The sequence below is a fragment of the Myotis davidii genome, unplaced genomic scaffold (assembly GCF_000327345.1).
Source record: "Myotis davidii unplaced genomic scaffold, ASM32734v1 scaffold710, whole genome shotgun sequence".
In the NCBI taxonomy this organism is placed as follows: Eukaryota; Metazoa; Chordata; class Mammalia; order Chiroptera; family Vespertilionidae; genus Myotis; species Myotis davidii.
In genome coordinates, this window is record NW_006284328.1 from 1888550 (window position 1) to 1904756 (window position 16207).

Consider the following 16207-nt stretch of genomic DNA (forward strand, 5'->3'; position numbering starts at 1 on the left):
CCCCAGCCCCGTCCTGGCCCCGGAGGCTGCTGAGGTCCTGGGCAGACCGCGCTGTCCTCACGGCACGGCCAGCTGGCAGGCAGACACCCCTGGCGTGCACTGAGGAGACACCTCAGACAACCCAGCTTGTCTAGAATAAGAACAAGGGAGGGGCAGCAGCAGCCAGAAGCTGGGTGACCTGCCGGGAACATGCGGGGCTTGTCCCTGGGTTTCTGGCCATCCTGTTGCTCAGAACAGTGTGGGGACCTGCAGAGGCACCAGGGGGAGGATTAGAGGCGGGTAAACCCGGGTCAAAGAGCGAGGGCAGATGAGAGAGAGGGGGAAAGAAGAAAGAAAGAGGGAAGGGGAATAGAGAGGAAGGAAGTGAAAAAGGAAAGGGGAGGAAGTGAAGAGAAAGGAAAAAAAGAAAGGGGGGAAAGCAGGGGAAGCTGCTTCTTGTGGCTCCACCTCGAGGCCATGTGGGAACGGTGGGGTGGGCTGACACTTGGCACTGCGGCTCTCCATCGGGAGCAGGGACTGGCGAGGAAAGGGGAGCGCTAGGGGGTCACCCCACTTGTCCTGAATGAGGCATGAGCTCACCCAAGCCTCTCCCCCGCCTCCCATGTCCCTCCAGGAGGCACCGCCAGCCACCTGCACGTGTGGGCTCCAGGAAGCCAGGGTTCAGCCCCTTTTCTCCGACCTGAGAAAGTTTCGCCTGGTCCCCCTCACCATCGCCACTGTCCCAGTGTTGGGAGCCTCATTCACAGCTGAGTCAGGCAGACTGAGGTCTTTGGGGAGGGGGCCCCTCCCTGGAAGGCCTGTTATAAATCCGTGGGGACAACCCACACAGCCTTGTTCAGCGTCCCGAGTGGGCTGAGGACTCGCAGCCAAAGCTCCAGGCCAGTGAGTCCCGGCAAGGAGTGTGCCCAGAGCTGATCAGCTCCTCTCGCCTCCGTGCCGGGCCAGCAACGCTACCGTGGGTCAGGAAATGCCGATCTGCTTTGGTGCCCGTCGGACAAAATCAGGGAATAAAAATGAAAACAAGCAAGACCAGACATCAACCTGCCACCTGCAAACGCAGCGAGTCCATATGGCTCGACATACACACGTCCCAGAATCAAATGCAACTCATGCACCAGGTGCACCCACTCGTGTGGATGTTCTGTGCTGTGGCTTATTCTAGAAATAAAGATAAGCAAACGGTGACGAAATATAAAAGAAGTAATGGAGCTGAGTGCACGAGAGGGGTGTGGGCGAGCACCTAGAGCAATGCTTCTCCAGTTCCGGCGTGTCCAAAGCCCCCGGGAGCTGATGAAGCACAGAGAGGCGCCGCCGGGCTGGGCCCAGGGACCGTGCCAAGTCCCCGAGGGCATTCTGATTCCCACCAGAGTCTGAGAAGCACTGACTCAGGGCAGGACCAACCTGAGCTCGAGGCTTCCGGTCAGGAGGGGTCTGAGAGGAGCTGAAGTAGCTCAGGCGCAGTGAGCCGGAAGGGTTTCTAGGTCAGCCTCGGGGGCGCATCTCCCCCGGGCCCAGGCACCTGGGGCTGCTCGGCTGGGTGGGGTGCCGCCCCGGCCCCCAGCCCCCGGCAGGGCCTGCACTTACTGGTGAGGACCTTGAGGGTGAATGGGTTCTTCTGTTGGATGGTGTGAGTGAAGTGGAAGCGGGCGTTGCAGCTGTAGTCGGTCTGCATGTCCTGCACCATCACGTTAGAGAAATACAGGTCCCCGTTATGGCCCTGGGAGACGCGCTTGTCTTGGGTGATGGGCTCCATGGCTGTAAGGAAGCAGAGGTGCGGGGAGGTTAGCAGAAACGGTAATAGTAACAATAAGTGATGTTTCTGGCGAGTGGGCACCTGCAGAGGGCCAGCTGGGGCCAGGTACTCCACATTATGTGACCTAACCTCACTCTCAGCTCTGAGGGGGGCTTATTCCCATTTCACAGCTAAGAAAGCAGAGGACTGAACTGTTCTGTTGCACAAGCAGTGAGGGAGAGGAGGATTTAGACTCAGCTCTGCCTGCCCACCACGCCCATGCTCTATGACCATACTTTGCTGTCTCCCATTCATGCCACAAGAGATCAGACTGGCCTGGAGGCCAGAGGGAGAGGACATGAGATCCTTCAGATGCCCCCAGATCAGGAGTCAAATTCACTGGTTTTATTTTTTTATACCCCGTCCCCCGTCCAGTCTCCAAGAAAGCAAAAAGCACTACCAAATATAATTGAAAGATGCATACCAATCAATGGTGCACACCATCAGTTTTAGGGCGCTGCTCAGTTTTGGAGATGGGAAAACATGAAAATGTGTGCCTTTTAGAATTAATGGCATCGCAGCAGTGGCTGAGAATGCTGACTACAGTGTCCATATATTTTTCAAACACTGTGTCTGATGTCAATGCAAACGGCCAGGTCTCCAGCTATCTGGGTTGTAAAAATCTATTGCTAGGGCTGACGACTCATAGCAAACGCCTTCCTACCCCCACGAGTGTTCTCTAAGCCACCATTTCTTAAAGCATCAGGTTAATGATGCCAACTTTCTGACGATGGGCTGGTCAGTCCTACAAATCATTTATCTAAGATTTCCTGTAGGCCTACTATGTGCAGGCCCTGTGCTAGGTGCTGGGGAAAGAGAAATGAGTAAGAAAGCCAGTGCCTGCCGTCAGAGAGCCTGCAGTCTAGTAGGAGAGACAGTGGGTAAATAACTGACTGCAATGCAGTGTGGTGAGTGGGAAGCCCAGATAAGCAGGGGATGAGCCGAGAGACGGAGCAGCCAGTCCATTCTAGGGGCTTGAGCTGTGGCTTGAAGGCTGTGTAACATCTATAAGGCAGAAGAGAAAGGAGCTAAGACAGGGACAGTGTGTGTTAAAGGGGAGAGCCCCGGAGAAGGAGGGTGGGGGAGGGGAGGGGTGGGAGGAGAGCTGGAGGCAGAAGGGACTGGATCAGGAGGGAACTGTGTGCCAGGGAGTCCAGACTGTGTCTGAGGTGATGGAGGAGCAATGAAAGGCTTTGAGCCTATGAATGAACTGTCACATTTATGTTTTCAGAAAGACCAGGAAGACCAGGTATGGTAATTACTGTAACCCAGGGAAATGTGGGTGGGGAGATGTCAGTGGGGATGGAAAGAGAAAGGAGGCCATGAGGTCTGCTCAGAGGCAGTGTGACGAGTGTGACGCAGGGGCTGAGAGAGGAGGCTCTGACCTGTTAGCTCACAGGCCAACGCCCAGTCTGTGGCCAGGCAGCCTTCCCCACAGATGTGCTCAGTGGCGAGGGGAAGAGATGGACAATGATTGGGCACAAAGCCACTCCCACTCTGCAAAACACCTCACCTGCTGCCTCATTGACAAGGCGGCCTCTTTGGTGAGAATTTGGGAATGGGGAGCATGGGACGACAGGCAGGAAAGCAGGAGGGGGTTCAGACCGACAGATGGATGCACACACAGGGAAAAAGGAATGGAAGGCGGGGGGAAGGGGGAGAGAAGTGGAGGGAAGCCAGGAAGACAGATAGCAGTCCTCTATTCACCCTCATAATGCCCCCCCCCCTTTAGTTTGAAAACAGAGGAAGAAACTGAGGTCCAGAGTGATTAAATGAGCCTTAGTCCAAAATAGAGCTGGGACAAGCTCTGATGGTGCACCATCCCCCTGCTCCAAAGATCCTACCTCCCATCATCCCTCCATCAGAGGTTTCATTCTCTCATGCTCCACTTCTGTCCTAACAGGAAGTGCAAATACAGACCAACCAGGGGTTGAAAGAGGCTGGGTAGCACCCCATCTTCAATTGGCATATTAAAAACACAGTTTTTGCCCTGGCCGGGTTGACTCAGTGGTTAGGGTGTCGGACCAAAGGGTCATGGGTTCAATTCCTGGTCAAGGGCATGTACCTCGGTTGCAGGCTTGATCCCTGACCCCAGTCAGGGTGGGAGAACCAATCAATGTGTCTCTCTCACATCAATGTTTCTCTCTTTCTCTCCCCCTTCCTCCCTCCCCTCCACTCTCTCTAAAAAAATAAATAAAATTTAAAAAATCAATGAAAAAAAATACCCTTGGGTAAGGATTTTAAAAACACACAGTTAATCCTCTTTTTTATTCTTTTTACTTTTGCTCACAAATATTACCGAGTACTTACTGTGTGCCTGGCCCTGTTATAAGTATTTTGGATGCATTAACTTATTTATCCTTATAATAATTCTATTAGATAAGTACAATTACCAGCCCCATTTTCAAGAAGAGGGAACCGAGGCCCAGAGACGTTAAGCAACTTGCTCAAGATCACACAGCGAATAGCAGCCAGGCTTAGGAAATGGGCCCAATCAGCCTCTTCACAGAGCCTGTTCTTAGCCACGTGGCCACCTTACATCTGCTTCTCACAAGGCAAGCCCCTCCCCCCATTTAACGCGCACACCCTGCTCCCCAAGATTAAAATGGACATAAAACACCGATCCCCGAGACTTACAGCTGCTCATCCAGAAGATGACTGGGGACGGAAGTCCGGGCGGCGGGTTGCACTGGAGTGTCAAGGGGGCGCCTTCCTGAACCACCACAGGGTCTAGATTTTCCTTGGGCCACAGGGGAGATTCTGGGAGAAACACGGAGGAGGATGAAATGCGGGTGATGCTGGGGCCGGGCAGGAGCGGGGTTAGGGGCCGGCATGTGAGGAGGGAAGAGGAAGCAGGAGGACAAGAGAGATAGGAGAGAGGGCCAGGCCCCTGGTCCAAGTGAGGCAGAGGAGAGAGGAGAGAGGAGAGAGGCCTTTGTCTGAAGGGGTGCCCGTCTTCAAAGACTCCTCTCCTTCCCCTCCTCCTGTGCCCAGAATGGCCGGTGACATTGTTCAAGGTTCTGGTTTAGAAGCTTCCTTTCCAAGGAATCGTTTTGAATTGGGGTGGCGCGCTTTGCTCAGAGGCAGAAAAGCAAGCAGGACCTGCAGGGCCCCAAAGCACCAACAGGCCAAGGGCAGGGGTGGCCCTTCTGGAATGACCGTCCATGCCCCGCCCCCCCATGCACCCAGGAGCAGGGCATCTCCACCCTGCCCCCCGCTACTCACTGGACACCTGCAGGCGGATCCTATTGGACAGAGCTGTGCCGAATTTGTTGCGGGCGAAGCACTGGTACTCCCCCTCGTACTCCTCTGGCCGCCCTCCACTGCGGAAGTCGATCACCAGGGTCCCGGACCGCCTCCTCATCGACACCCGGGGGTCCTTGGCGACATTGAAGAACCTGCTATTTCGAGTCCAGTGGAAGCTGTGGACAATGGGTGGGGGGGATGGGGGTGAGGCAGGAGCAACAAACAGTAACAGGGTGGGTTCCGGGCTCCAGGTGACAATCTCAGGACCCTAGTCCCTGACTCCGTCACAAAACCACACCTTATACCAACGGGCCCAGCCGGACACAGTGGCGGAACCACCTGGGCATCCTGAATGCAGCGTCCTCCCCACCCCCAGGTGAATCTTGGGAGCAGGTCCCCGACAGCACTTGCACCAGCCAAGGCTGGGAATCATGCTTCCACGAGGCACATACCAAGCAGCCCCTGGAGCCTATGTTCTTTGGAGGAGTGGGCAGTGATTTTTATTTTTTTAAATCCAGAGTCAGCCGCCCCCCGCCACCCTCACCCCAGAGCTTCCCAACCTCCAGCTAGGAATGCAAACCCAAGCCTCCATATCCCCCAGGATGTGCTGGCTCGCTCTGCCTGCCTCCTCGTTTGATAACAGGCTCTAAAGCAGTAGTTCTCAACCTTCCTAATGCCGCGACCCTTTAATACAGTTCCTGATGTTGCGGTGACCCCAATTTCATTGTTACAAATTGAACATAATTAAAGCATACTGATTAATCACAAAAACAATATGTAATTATATGTGTGTTTTCCGATGGTCTTAGGCGATCTCTGTGAGAGAGTCTGCAGCGGTTCTCAACCTGTGGGTTGCAACCCCTTTGGCAGTCGAACGACCCTTTCACAGGGGTCGCCTAAGACCATCCTGCATATCAGGTATTTACATGACGATTCATAACAGTAGCAACACTACAGTTATGAAGTAGCAACGAAAATAATTTTATGGTTGGGTCACAACATGAGGAACGGTATTTAAAGGGCCAGAAGTTGAGAACCACTGGTCTAAAGCGAAGTGAGGCGGCTCAGGCTACCTGTGCCCCTGCTCAGTGGGTGGGATGTCAGGCAGTGGCTGCGCATAATGGCCCAGAAGGGGCCGTGTTGAGAGAAATATCAGCCTCCATCAACCTGAGCCCTGGTTAGAAGCATGTCCCTCTGCTTCTCCTGGGGGGACGCGTGTCTAGCTGCCCAGGATATAGCCTTAAAGAAGCAGGAGCAGCCGTGGCTGCTCAGCGTTAGTCGTTGTCCCCATAAAGGAACAAGGGGCAGCCCAGACCTCAGAGCAAGGTCACCCAAGCCCTGCCTGACCCTTCGGGGCGATCCTGCTTCTCCCACCGTGGGCGAGGAGGCTGTGCTGTTCCAGGCCCACGGTTCTTACACAGGCTCATGCAAACGTGGGGGCCGGGGGTTTGGCAAAGAAAGCTGCCACACACCTGAGGCTGCACCCTGCCTCCTTTCTCCTACTGACCACCCCCCCCCCCCCCGCAACACATGGGGTCCTGTCGTGTCTGGGTCCGAGTCTGGCACGAGGCTCCTGAAAGCTCCAGCCTGTGGGAGCTGCTCTGAGGATGGGGGAGGATAGCACACCATCTCCATCCACGTCGACAGTGCTTGCTGTCCAACAGAAACACATCTGGCCCGGGTGCCAGGGGCCTGGGTTAGAATCCAGGCTCTGCCTCTCTCAGGCCGAGTGACCTTGGAAAGGTACTGAGTGTCTCTGTGCCTCCATCTCACTTCCCTTCACAAGGACGTAGGTTCTTCCCCTACACAACTCTGTGTGTGATGAACAACTCGGACACAAAGCCTGGCACGCGGCAGCCTTTCAACTCGAGTCTGCTGGCCCACGTGTCCCCGACGTGCACACACACACACACACACACACACACACAGGGATGAGCTCAGAACGCACTCGGTGAGCTAGGGAGAGGGACTGCCTCTGAGCTAAGCGTGACAGCACAGGCAGTGTTACGCTGAAAGCCAGAAAGCTTATCTAGTCCTGGCTTTGGGGTGACCTTAAGCCTCGTAGTTTCTGGTCCCAAGTTTCCTCATCAGCTAAATTTCTTAATCTTCCAAACTGTACCTTCTGCCTAGTGGGGGCTGAGTGGGTAAATGTAGTTTCTCAGAGGCCAGCTGTCACAGGGCCCAGGGCGCGGGCGGAGTTGAATGGCCTCCTGTGGCCCCTCTGGCTCGCCCACCCGGGTTTCCCGCAGGGGCACTCACCTGGGGGCCGGGTTCCCCTTTGCTTCACACTCAATCAGGATGTTGTCGCGGGGATCCACAATGTGGTCCTTCACCGACTGCTTGGTGATGGTCGGGGGCTGGGACACTGCAACAGGGCAGACGGGAGGCGGTCAGGTCAGGCGGCAGGAACCTGCCAGGCCCTGGCTCGGAGAACGGCTGGAAGTAAGAGCTTCGGGAACCACACAGAAAAGCAAGCAGGCAGCGTGGGCAGGGCCCCATCCACAGACCTCGGGGAAGGGATGCGGGACAGACACCCATTAAGAATCCCTTTACGATGTCCCCGTATCCCCGTGAGAAACTGAAGGCCAGGCTTTTGTGTGACCCACTCTTCTGTCCAATGCTTAGTACAACGTCAATGTTTGTGGAATGAATACAGGAACAGAAAGCAGCTAGATTTTCAGAACTTCGTGGCTGTGATGGTTCTGAGCCCTGGAGGGTCAACAGATGGCCAACCTGTGGCGAGGACGGAGCTGAAAGAGGCTTCAGTCCCCAGAGAATTTCCCAGGGACTTGTCTACAGGCCAGCGAGCACCTCCTCCCTCCTGGTCCTGAGCTGCACTTCTGCAGGGCTCCTGTGCCAGCCGCTCTTCTTACCCGCCTGCCTTTCATAGGCTGAGCCTCTCCCCTTCCCGTGTGGAAGGGACCTTACCACAGAGCGCTGGTGTCAGGAGCCACAGCGGGCAGGGCGGAGAGGCCAAGGATCCCGGTGTGCCCTCACCTGGCCTCCGCCCGCCCACCTTCCTGCCCTCCTACCCCCCAGAGGCACAGGTGCAGAGAGGCACCCGGGACTTACGCTCGTTCTGAATGCTGGCTGTTAGTCCGGTGGGTTAGCATTGTGAGGGGAGAGAAGAAGACATCAGTTATCACACAAGACCAATCACCAGGTGTCCTCAGGGCCCAGCACGCAGGGAGGAGGGAGACACGGGGTTGGGGGTGGGGGAGACCGTGCCCGAGCTCTCTCCTGCCAGCTGCAGAGCTCAGTGGAGCCAGCAGGTGCTTCCTGGAGAAGGCGATGCCTCCCCCGAGACCAAACCACACAGCGGAGCAGAAAGACCTGCTTCTGACCAAATGAAGGTGCCCCCAGGTAAGGCCAAGCATTGAAAGTGGCAGCACTGCTCCAAAGAGGCTGGGCTCTGAGGATGCCACCCGCCACCTCTGGATGCTCCTCGGCCAACCGTGCCGGGGTGAGGCTGAGAGCCAGGGAAGGGGTGGAACCACTGGTACAGGACAAAGCCCCGAGGCCCCAGCGAGGCCCACGGACCCACTCCCGCACTGCCCCTTGCTCTCTCTCACACAGGAAAGCAAGATTCACCATCTTCCCTCACCGTCTCCTTTGCTGGCCTCTGGACAACTCCAGGGACCGATGAATGGTGAGTGCCCTGCTCCCGGCAGAAGCCCCCGGCCCTACGGGAATCCCACTGCGGTGAAGCTGGGCCCAGCACCCCCCTCCCTGCTTTTTACAAAAGAGATAAACGGGCCGGTGGCCACACCTGAGGTGCCGTGTACAGGCGTGTATGTCTCTCACACGTTGACAAGCACAGGGACCACTGGGGGTGATGTTAACCTGCAGGTTCTGATTTGCATTTCTCCCCAGCAGCCAAGTAGCGGGCTGTGGACCAGGATTTACATACAAGGTTTTAGATGGTATGTTCTTGGTGGGGACAAAGTCTTGGTTGAAATTCGTCTGCAGAAAGCAGAACACCTGTTGCTGTAACGTTGAGAGATATCTTTTCCTCGTGATTATGGCAGAAGAGACTACGCCTTTCCCATTTCACGCGGTGTGCATGTCAGCGTTGTGCTGGCTCTTTCCCAGGGAGTGCTTCCTGGGAGAAGCTGAGGCTGCTGCTGGGCCACGGTGACCTTGACGCTTTCGGACGGGGCCCTATGAGACGTGGACGAGGAGTTCAGGGACTCAGAAGGGGGCAGTCGCTCAGAGAGGCAGAGGCAGAGTTAAGACCAAGAGCTGCAGAAAGAGTCACAGGAGAGAAGACAGGCAGCAGAGAGGGGAGGTGGCGGGTGGCAGGAACGGTGGCCCGCTGTCCACGCTATCAGTGAGTGGAAGTCTTGAGAGCAAGACCCACAGAAAGGCTCAGAGTAATTCCTTCAAGTGGCCGGGTCTGTGTGGCCGGCTGGGACACAGAAGGGAAATTCTGTCCGGCCCCCTGAGTAGGAAACAATAAGACGTGGAACGCCGGGGGCGAAGCAGAAGTCTCTGGCTTCTAAACGTGTGCTCTGTGCAGCTCCCACTGAGCAGCCTCACCCGCTGGGGTTCTCTGGAAGGACTGAAAGCAGTGGGTTGGTTTTGGACGGTCTGTCCTCTCACGGGGGTGTGGGCGGTTGGGAGAAGGGGCCACTTTCAGGAGAAGCAAGGGCTGACACTTGACCCACCCCTTTGACCACAGCCCAGGCCCCTGGTTTATCATCTCAAGTTGTCTCCTGGGTCCTCACTCACAGTTGAAGGCTCTGGCCTCCCCCAGGATGGGAGGCCTGACAAGGGCTCTGCTGTGCCCAGGTGGGCTTTGCGCCTCTCTTTTATCAACTCAAATGCTGGCTCAGTGGAAAGATCCCTGGACGTTCTCCAGGGAGTCAAATCCAGGGAAGGGAAGTCTTTGGTCAAGATCCCCCAGGAAGTCTGTTCCAGGACTGGGGTGAGAACCAGCTCTTCTGCTGGCTGACCCAGAGCTCCTGTTACAGACCCAGCCTTGGCCCAATGGGGCTGTGGCCTCTGTTCTCCTTGACATTCTGGACAAAGGTAAGTCAGAGGAAAGACCTTGAGGGGGAAGAGACTCACGGGACAGTTAGAGAGGCCGGGATACGGATACTCAGGCAGCTCTACTGTGCCCCGGCCCCACACTGAAATCAGGCCAGGGGCTTCTTGAGAAGCTACTTGCCTCAAGTGGTAATGACATCTCCAGCCACACTGTGCCACCTAGGAATTTATTACAGGGACACAACCGACCCAGAAGACAAGCTGCCACAGGAAGAAGACAGTGGGGACCGCCTGTCTAGTCCTGTGATCTCCCCCCCACCCCCGTTCTCCATCCTGTATCACACCACCTGCCCTTCTCTCCTATAGAACTTGTTGGATGACGAACGTCGAGTGGAGAATACACTTGTTCTTTTGGCTCCCAAGACGGAGGAAAGTCTTCCAACAGACACTGCAGGGGGTGAGGCAGATGCAGCCCAGTATTCATGCACCCCTTTTCTTTCCCTGACTCTGACCTGTGACCTCTGGGCTCATCCCTCGGAGGATGGAGTGAGTGTGAGTGTGAGTGAGCACTAAGCCCTCCTGCAGCACTGTTTGGGATGACGGGGAGGAGTACCAGGCCACTGCCCTCCTCTGTGGGTTCCTGGGAGAAAAATGCTGAGTCCCCTGATGTGGGGAGAGAGACAGGGGAAGCTGCCAGCAGACTCACTTTTTGGCAAGCCCTCTTTGGCTGATGAGGTGACTCTTTGCTTTCTTCAAAGGTTACACTGTCCTTGAGGCTGGGGAGGGGATGCATGTGACTCCGTTGGCAGAGTGATGGTGACTGGAGGCTGGGCACTTCAATGAGGGACTGTATAGCAGCCCAGGGCTCTGTTCCTGGAAGCTTGCTGCACCCAACCCCCATCAGAGCAGGAGCAATGCTCTATCTTCCTGCACAGAAAATGCCCCCGATGGGGCAAGGAAGCAGAAGGGCACACCTGGTGGGGCAGCCTCTGGCCGGGACCCCCTCCCTCCCCCTGCCCCCAACTCACAGGGAAAGTGAAGCGCCTAATCTTAGGTGGTGTCCCCATGTCTTGGCCATTGTGAAGAATGCTATAAGGAAGAGGGGGTGCAGATATCTCCTGCCTTAAGCCACAACATGGATGGGCCTGGAGGGCAATTATGCTAAGTGAAAGAAGCCAGACCGAGAAAGACACATCCTGTATGTTCTCACTTATATGTGGAATCTAAAAAAGTCAAACTCAAGGAATAGAATAGAACGGTGGCTGCCAAGGTCTAGGGGGTGAGCGGTATTGGTCAGAAGGTACAAACTTCGAGCTATAAGATGGATACATTCCGGGAATCTAATTCACAGCATGGCAACGCTAATGAACAATACAGGCATACCTCGAAGGGCACCCTGTATGTTCTCACTTATATGTGGAATCTAAAAAAGTCAAACTCAAGGAATAGAACAGAACGGTGGCTGCCAAGGTCTAGGGGGTGAGAGGTATTGGTCAGAAGGTACAAACTTCAAGCTATAAGATGGATACATTCCGGGAATCTAATTCACAGCATGGCAACGCTAATGAACAATACAGGCATACCTCGAAGGGAGTTGATTTCAGACCACCACGACAAAGCCAATCTTGCAATAAAGTGAATCACAGGAAGTTTTTGGTTTCGCCGTGCATATAAAGAGGGATTACCCTATTCTAGAGTCTATGTGTGTGCAATAGCATCATGTCTAAGAACAATGTACATTGCTTAATTAAAAAATAATGTGTTGCTGAAAAATGCAAACCATTATCAGAGCCTTCAAGGGTTTTGAGCCTTGACATTGATGGCTGCTGAATGATCAAGGTGGTGGCTGCTGTAGGTTGGGTGACTGTGGGTATTTCTTAAAATAAGACAATCATAAAGTCTGCCGCATCGATGGATTCTTCTTTTCACTGACAGTTTCTCGTAGCATGCGATGCTGTTTGATAGCATTTTGCCCACAGAACTGCTTTCAAAACTGGAGTCAGTCCTCCCAAACCCTGCGGCTGCTTTAACAACAAGTTTATGTGACATTCTAAATCCTTTGTTCCGTTTCAACAGTCTTCACAGCACCTTCACCAGGAGTAGATTCCATCTCAAAAAAATCACGTTCCTTGCTCATCCATCAGAAGCAATTCCTCATCCTTTAAAGTTTGATCATGAGATTGCAGCAATTCAGTCCCATCTTCAGGTTCCACTTCTAATTCTAGTTCTTTGCTTTTTCCACCCCATCCACTGAAGCCTTGAACCCCTCAAAGTCATCCAGGAGGGTTGGAATCAACTTCTCCCAAACTCCTGTTAATGTTGATATTCTGACCTCTTCCCATGAATCATGAATGTCCTTAATACCTTCTAGAATGGTGAATCCATTTACTTTGCCCAGATCCACCAGAGAATCACTATCTATGGGATCTATAGCCTTACAAAATGTATTCCTTAAATAATAAGAGTTGAAAGTGGAAAGTATTCCTTGATCCATGGGCTGCAGAATGGATGATGTATTAGCAGGCATGAAATAACATTAATCTCCTTGTACATCTCCATCAGGCTTTTGGGTTCATTGTTAATGAGCAGTAATATTTTGAAAGGAATCTTTTTTTTTGAGCAATAGGGTTCAAAAATGGGCTTAAAATATTTCATAAACCACGATATAAAGAGACATGCTGTCACCAAGTATTTGTTGTTCCATTTATGGAGCACAGGCAGGGTAGATTCAGTGTAATTCTTAAAGGCCCTAGGATTTTTGGAATAGCAAATGAGCACTGGCTTCAACTTAAAGTCACCAGCTGCAGTAGCCCCTAACAAGGGAGCCAGCCTGTCCTTTGAAGCTTTAAAGCCAGGCATTGACTTCTCCCCTCTAGTTATAAAAGTCCTGGGTGACAGCCCTCACCAGTTTGGCTCAGTGGATAGAGCATTGGCCTGCAGACAGAAGGGTCCCAGGTTCCATTCCGGTTGCAGGCTCGGTTTAACATGCAGGAGGCAGCCAATCAATGATTCCCTCTCATCATTGATGTTTCTACCTCTCTCTTCCTCTCTGAAATCAATAAAAATATATATTAAAAAAATCTTTAAAAAAAAGAAGTCCCGGGTGACAGCCTCTTCCAATAGTAGGCTGTTTAATCTACACGGAAGATCTGTTGTTTAGTGCAACCATCTTTGTTCATTATCTTGGCTAGGTCTCCTGGATAACTTGCTGTGGCTTCCACATCAGCACCTGCTGCTTCACCTTGCACTTTTATGTTATGAAGACAGTCTTTCCTTAAACCTTATGAACCTACATGTGCTAGCTTCAAACATTTTGTCTGCAGCTTCCTCACCTCTCTCAGCCTTCATAGAATTGGACAGAGTCAGGGCCTTGCTCTGGATTCGGCTTTGACTTAAGGGAATGTGGCTGGTTTGATCTTCCAGCCAGGCCACTAAAACATTCTCCACATCAGCGACAGGCTGTTTTGCGTTCTTACCATTCGTGTGTTCATTGGAGTAGCATTTTTCATTTCCTTCAAGAATCTTTCCTTTGCATTCACAACTTGGCTCTGCAGCACAGGAGGCCCAGCTTTCGGCCTGTCCTGACTTTGGATGTGTCTTCCTCACTGAGCTTAATCATTTCTAGCTTTTGATCTGAAGTAAGAGACGTGCAACTCTTCCTTTCACTTGAACACTTTGAGGCCACAGTAAGGTTAATGATTGGCCTAATTAAAACACGGTTGTGTCTCAGGGAATCAGTGGAGCAGTCAGGACACATGTAACATTTATCAATTAAGTTTGCCATCGTATATGGGCATGATTTGTGGTGCCCCAAGATGGCTTCAATGGTAACACCAAAGGTCACTAATCACCGATCACCGTAATAAATAGAACAATCATGGAGAAGTTTGAAATACTGCAAGAATGACCACAATGGGAGTCAGAGACCCGAAGTGAGTTGGAAAAATGGTACCAGAAGACTTGTTCAAGGCGGGGTTGTCACACACCTTCAATCTGTAAGGAACGCAGCATCTGTGAAGCACAATAAATGAGGTCGCCTGCACTACATTATACTTGGAAGTTGTTAAGAGAGTAGACCTTGTAAATCATCGCCACGCACACACAAAGGTAATCACCTGAGGGATGGATGTGTTAACTGACCCTACTGTGGCCATCATTTCGCCAATCACACATGTAGCAAATCATCAAGTTGTACTTCTTCAACTTACAGATGCTATATATCAATAATATCTCTAACAAAGCTGGGTGGGAAAAGGAATAACTGATCTTTCCCCAGCCTCTTCCACTGGGCGAGAAGGAAGGATGAGCGCAGACCATCAGGGAAGGGGGAGGGGGAAACGGGGCTGTAGGGGACCTCTCCCCAGGACAACTGGAGGGCTTGCCTCTCTCCTGTCTTGTGTTCGGCTTTTGTAGACTCATTCTGGAGAATGCACTATGGCAATTGTGCCCACAGTCACCAGGGAGGTGCGCGAGGCAGCGAGTTTCCTGAGACAGCCTGGCACGCCGGACTGTGTCGCAATGGACTCACCTCCTCGTTCAGAGAGGCGCTGTGGTCACATGCTGGCCCTGCCACTTACGAGTTGGAGAAACTGCTCCATTTCTCCCTACCTCAGACTTCTCACCTGTCAGCTAAGGACAACACATACTTCGTGGATTAGCTGTGAGAATCTCAGGACGCGATGCTCTCTGCTGGGCACACCCCGCTGCTACTCTGGGAAGTTTTAAGAACTGAAAGGAAGCAGGTTTGCTGGAGGTCAGGGTGGGGCATGTGCAGCACCAGATTGGGGGGCGTACAGAGACCTGGGCTCTTCTTGCGACTCCATTACCCATCTGCTGTGTGACCCTGACCAAGCGAGAGCCTGAGTTTCCATGAACGGAACACAGAGAGGATGGACTCTCCAGGCTGGGATGGGCAGGGCGCTCCAGGTCTGTGCTCCACCGGGGGTCTTGGAAGAGACTGACAGCTCAGTCACCTGCCTGTGGCTCGGCAGAGCTTTAGAAACCCAGCGTCCTAGCGTAGATGTCAAGGCCATCTATTTATGGGTTCACCTTGCAGGAACTCCTCACCCACCAGCCCCGGGGATCAAAGTGGCAGGTGAGGGAGGGAGGAGAAACGGTGGGAGAGAAATGAGCCTTCACCACTTCCTTGATAAGCAATTTCCTCAGCAGCCCCTCGTCTCCAGGGGGAGGGATGGCCTTACCGTGCTCCTTATTAGATTGTCTGCCTGGGCCTGTTAATGAGAATCTCCTCGAGCCAGCTGTACAGATGGTCTCCACGGAACACTTCCTCTCACAACTCCCCTGCCCCCTTCCCTGAGTGTCTCTGTGTGTGTGTTCCCCTCCCCCCCGCCAATCACACACACATACTTGGGGCTACCGGGAGGACAGCAGGGGCCTTGTCCATCTTACTTTCGGGCCTACCCTATAGTTTCTCCTGGCCTTCTTTATCCAAAGTGCCCACTCCTCGGGGGCAACTCCTATTGGTGAAGTGGGTAGGAGGGGGCCGAGACACTGGCAACTGTTCTCTAAGCTCTGCTAACTCCAGGCCCCAGGGCCTGGCTCTGGAGAGCTCGGTGGAGATTTCTTGGAGGCTGTGTAACTCCCTCCTCATCCCCAGACGTCTGTTACCTGGAGAGAGCCCAAGTCAACACTGGCATCATGTGGGCTCCATCTATTCCTGGAATCAGGGGACAGGGCACGGAGGTGGTGTGCCCACGTCTCAGCTCGGGGATGCAAGACGTCCTGATAGGAGTGTCAGGGCTGTGCCAAAGGTGGTGGGTGCACCTCGAAATGCAGGGCCGAGGAGCATGGCTGCCAGGCAGTGGGCCATCAAGAACGCACCACCGATACGGCTGGTGGAGCCACGGTGAGTTCAGCATGCTAAGCCCCTTACTCTGTGACTCTGAGGGCCAAGTGGTGGCCCGCCCAGAGGCAACAGAACGGCATGGATTTCACTTTTCAGCTCTGCCGTGGGAGAGCTGGAAGCCGCAGGGATCAGTGCCCGGTTCTCCCACAGCGGCATTCTAACGGGCTCTCTTTCAATGTCTCATGTAGCCACAGTCGTCTGCAAAATAATCCCCTCCCAACCCGCTCCCAGCCTCCCGTCCTCCTGGTCAGTCCAGCCAAGAGGGCCTGGAGGGTCCAGCTCAGGAATGAGGCAAATAACCACCCACTCACTTG

The 16207-nt window shown here is 53.6% G+C and overlaps 1 protein-coding gene across 1 annotated transcript in view; it reads right to left on the reverse strand.

The window, feature by feature from the left end:
* NFASC (neurofascin) overlaps positions 1–16207 on the reverse strand; it is a 211716-nt gene that overhangs the window by 68827 nt on the left and 126682 nt on the right. Inside the window, exons 4-8 of the mRNA XM_015569556.1 lie at positions 8111–8128; positions 7298–7403; positions 5018–5214; positions 4430–4552; positions 1585–1755 (exon numbers count right to left, since the gene is read on the reverse strand). Of these exons, the coding sequence (XP_015425042.1) occupies positions 1585–1755; positions 4430–4552; positions 5018–5214; positions 7298–7403; positions 8111–8128 (615 nt within the window). The remainder of the gene's footprint in view (positions 1–1584; positions 1756–4429; positions 4553–5017; positions 5215–7297; positions 7404–8110; positions 8129–16207) is intronic.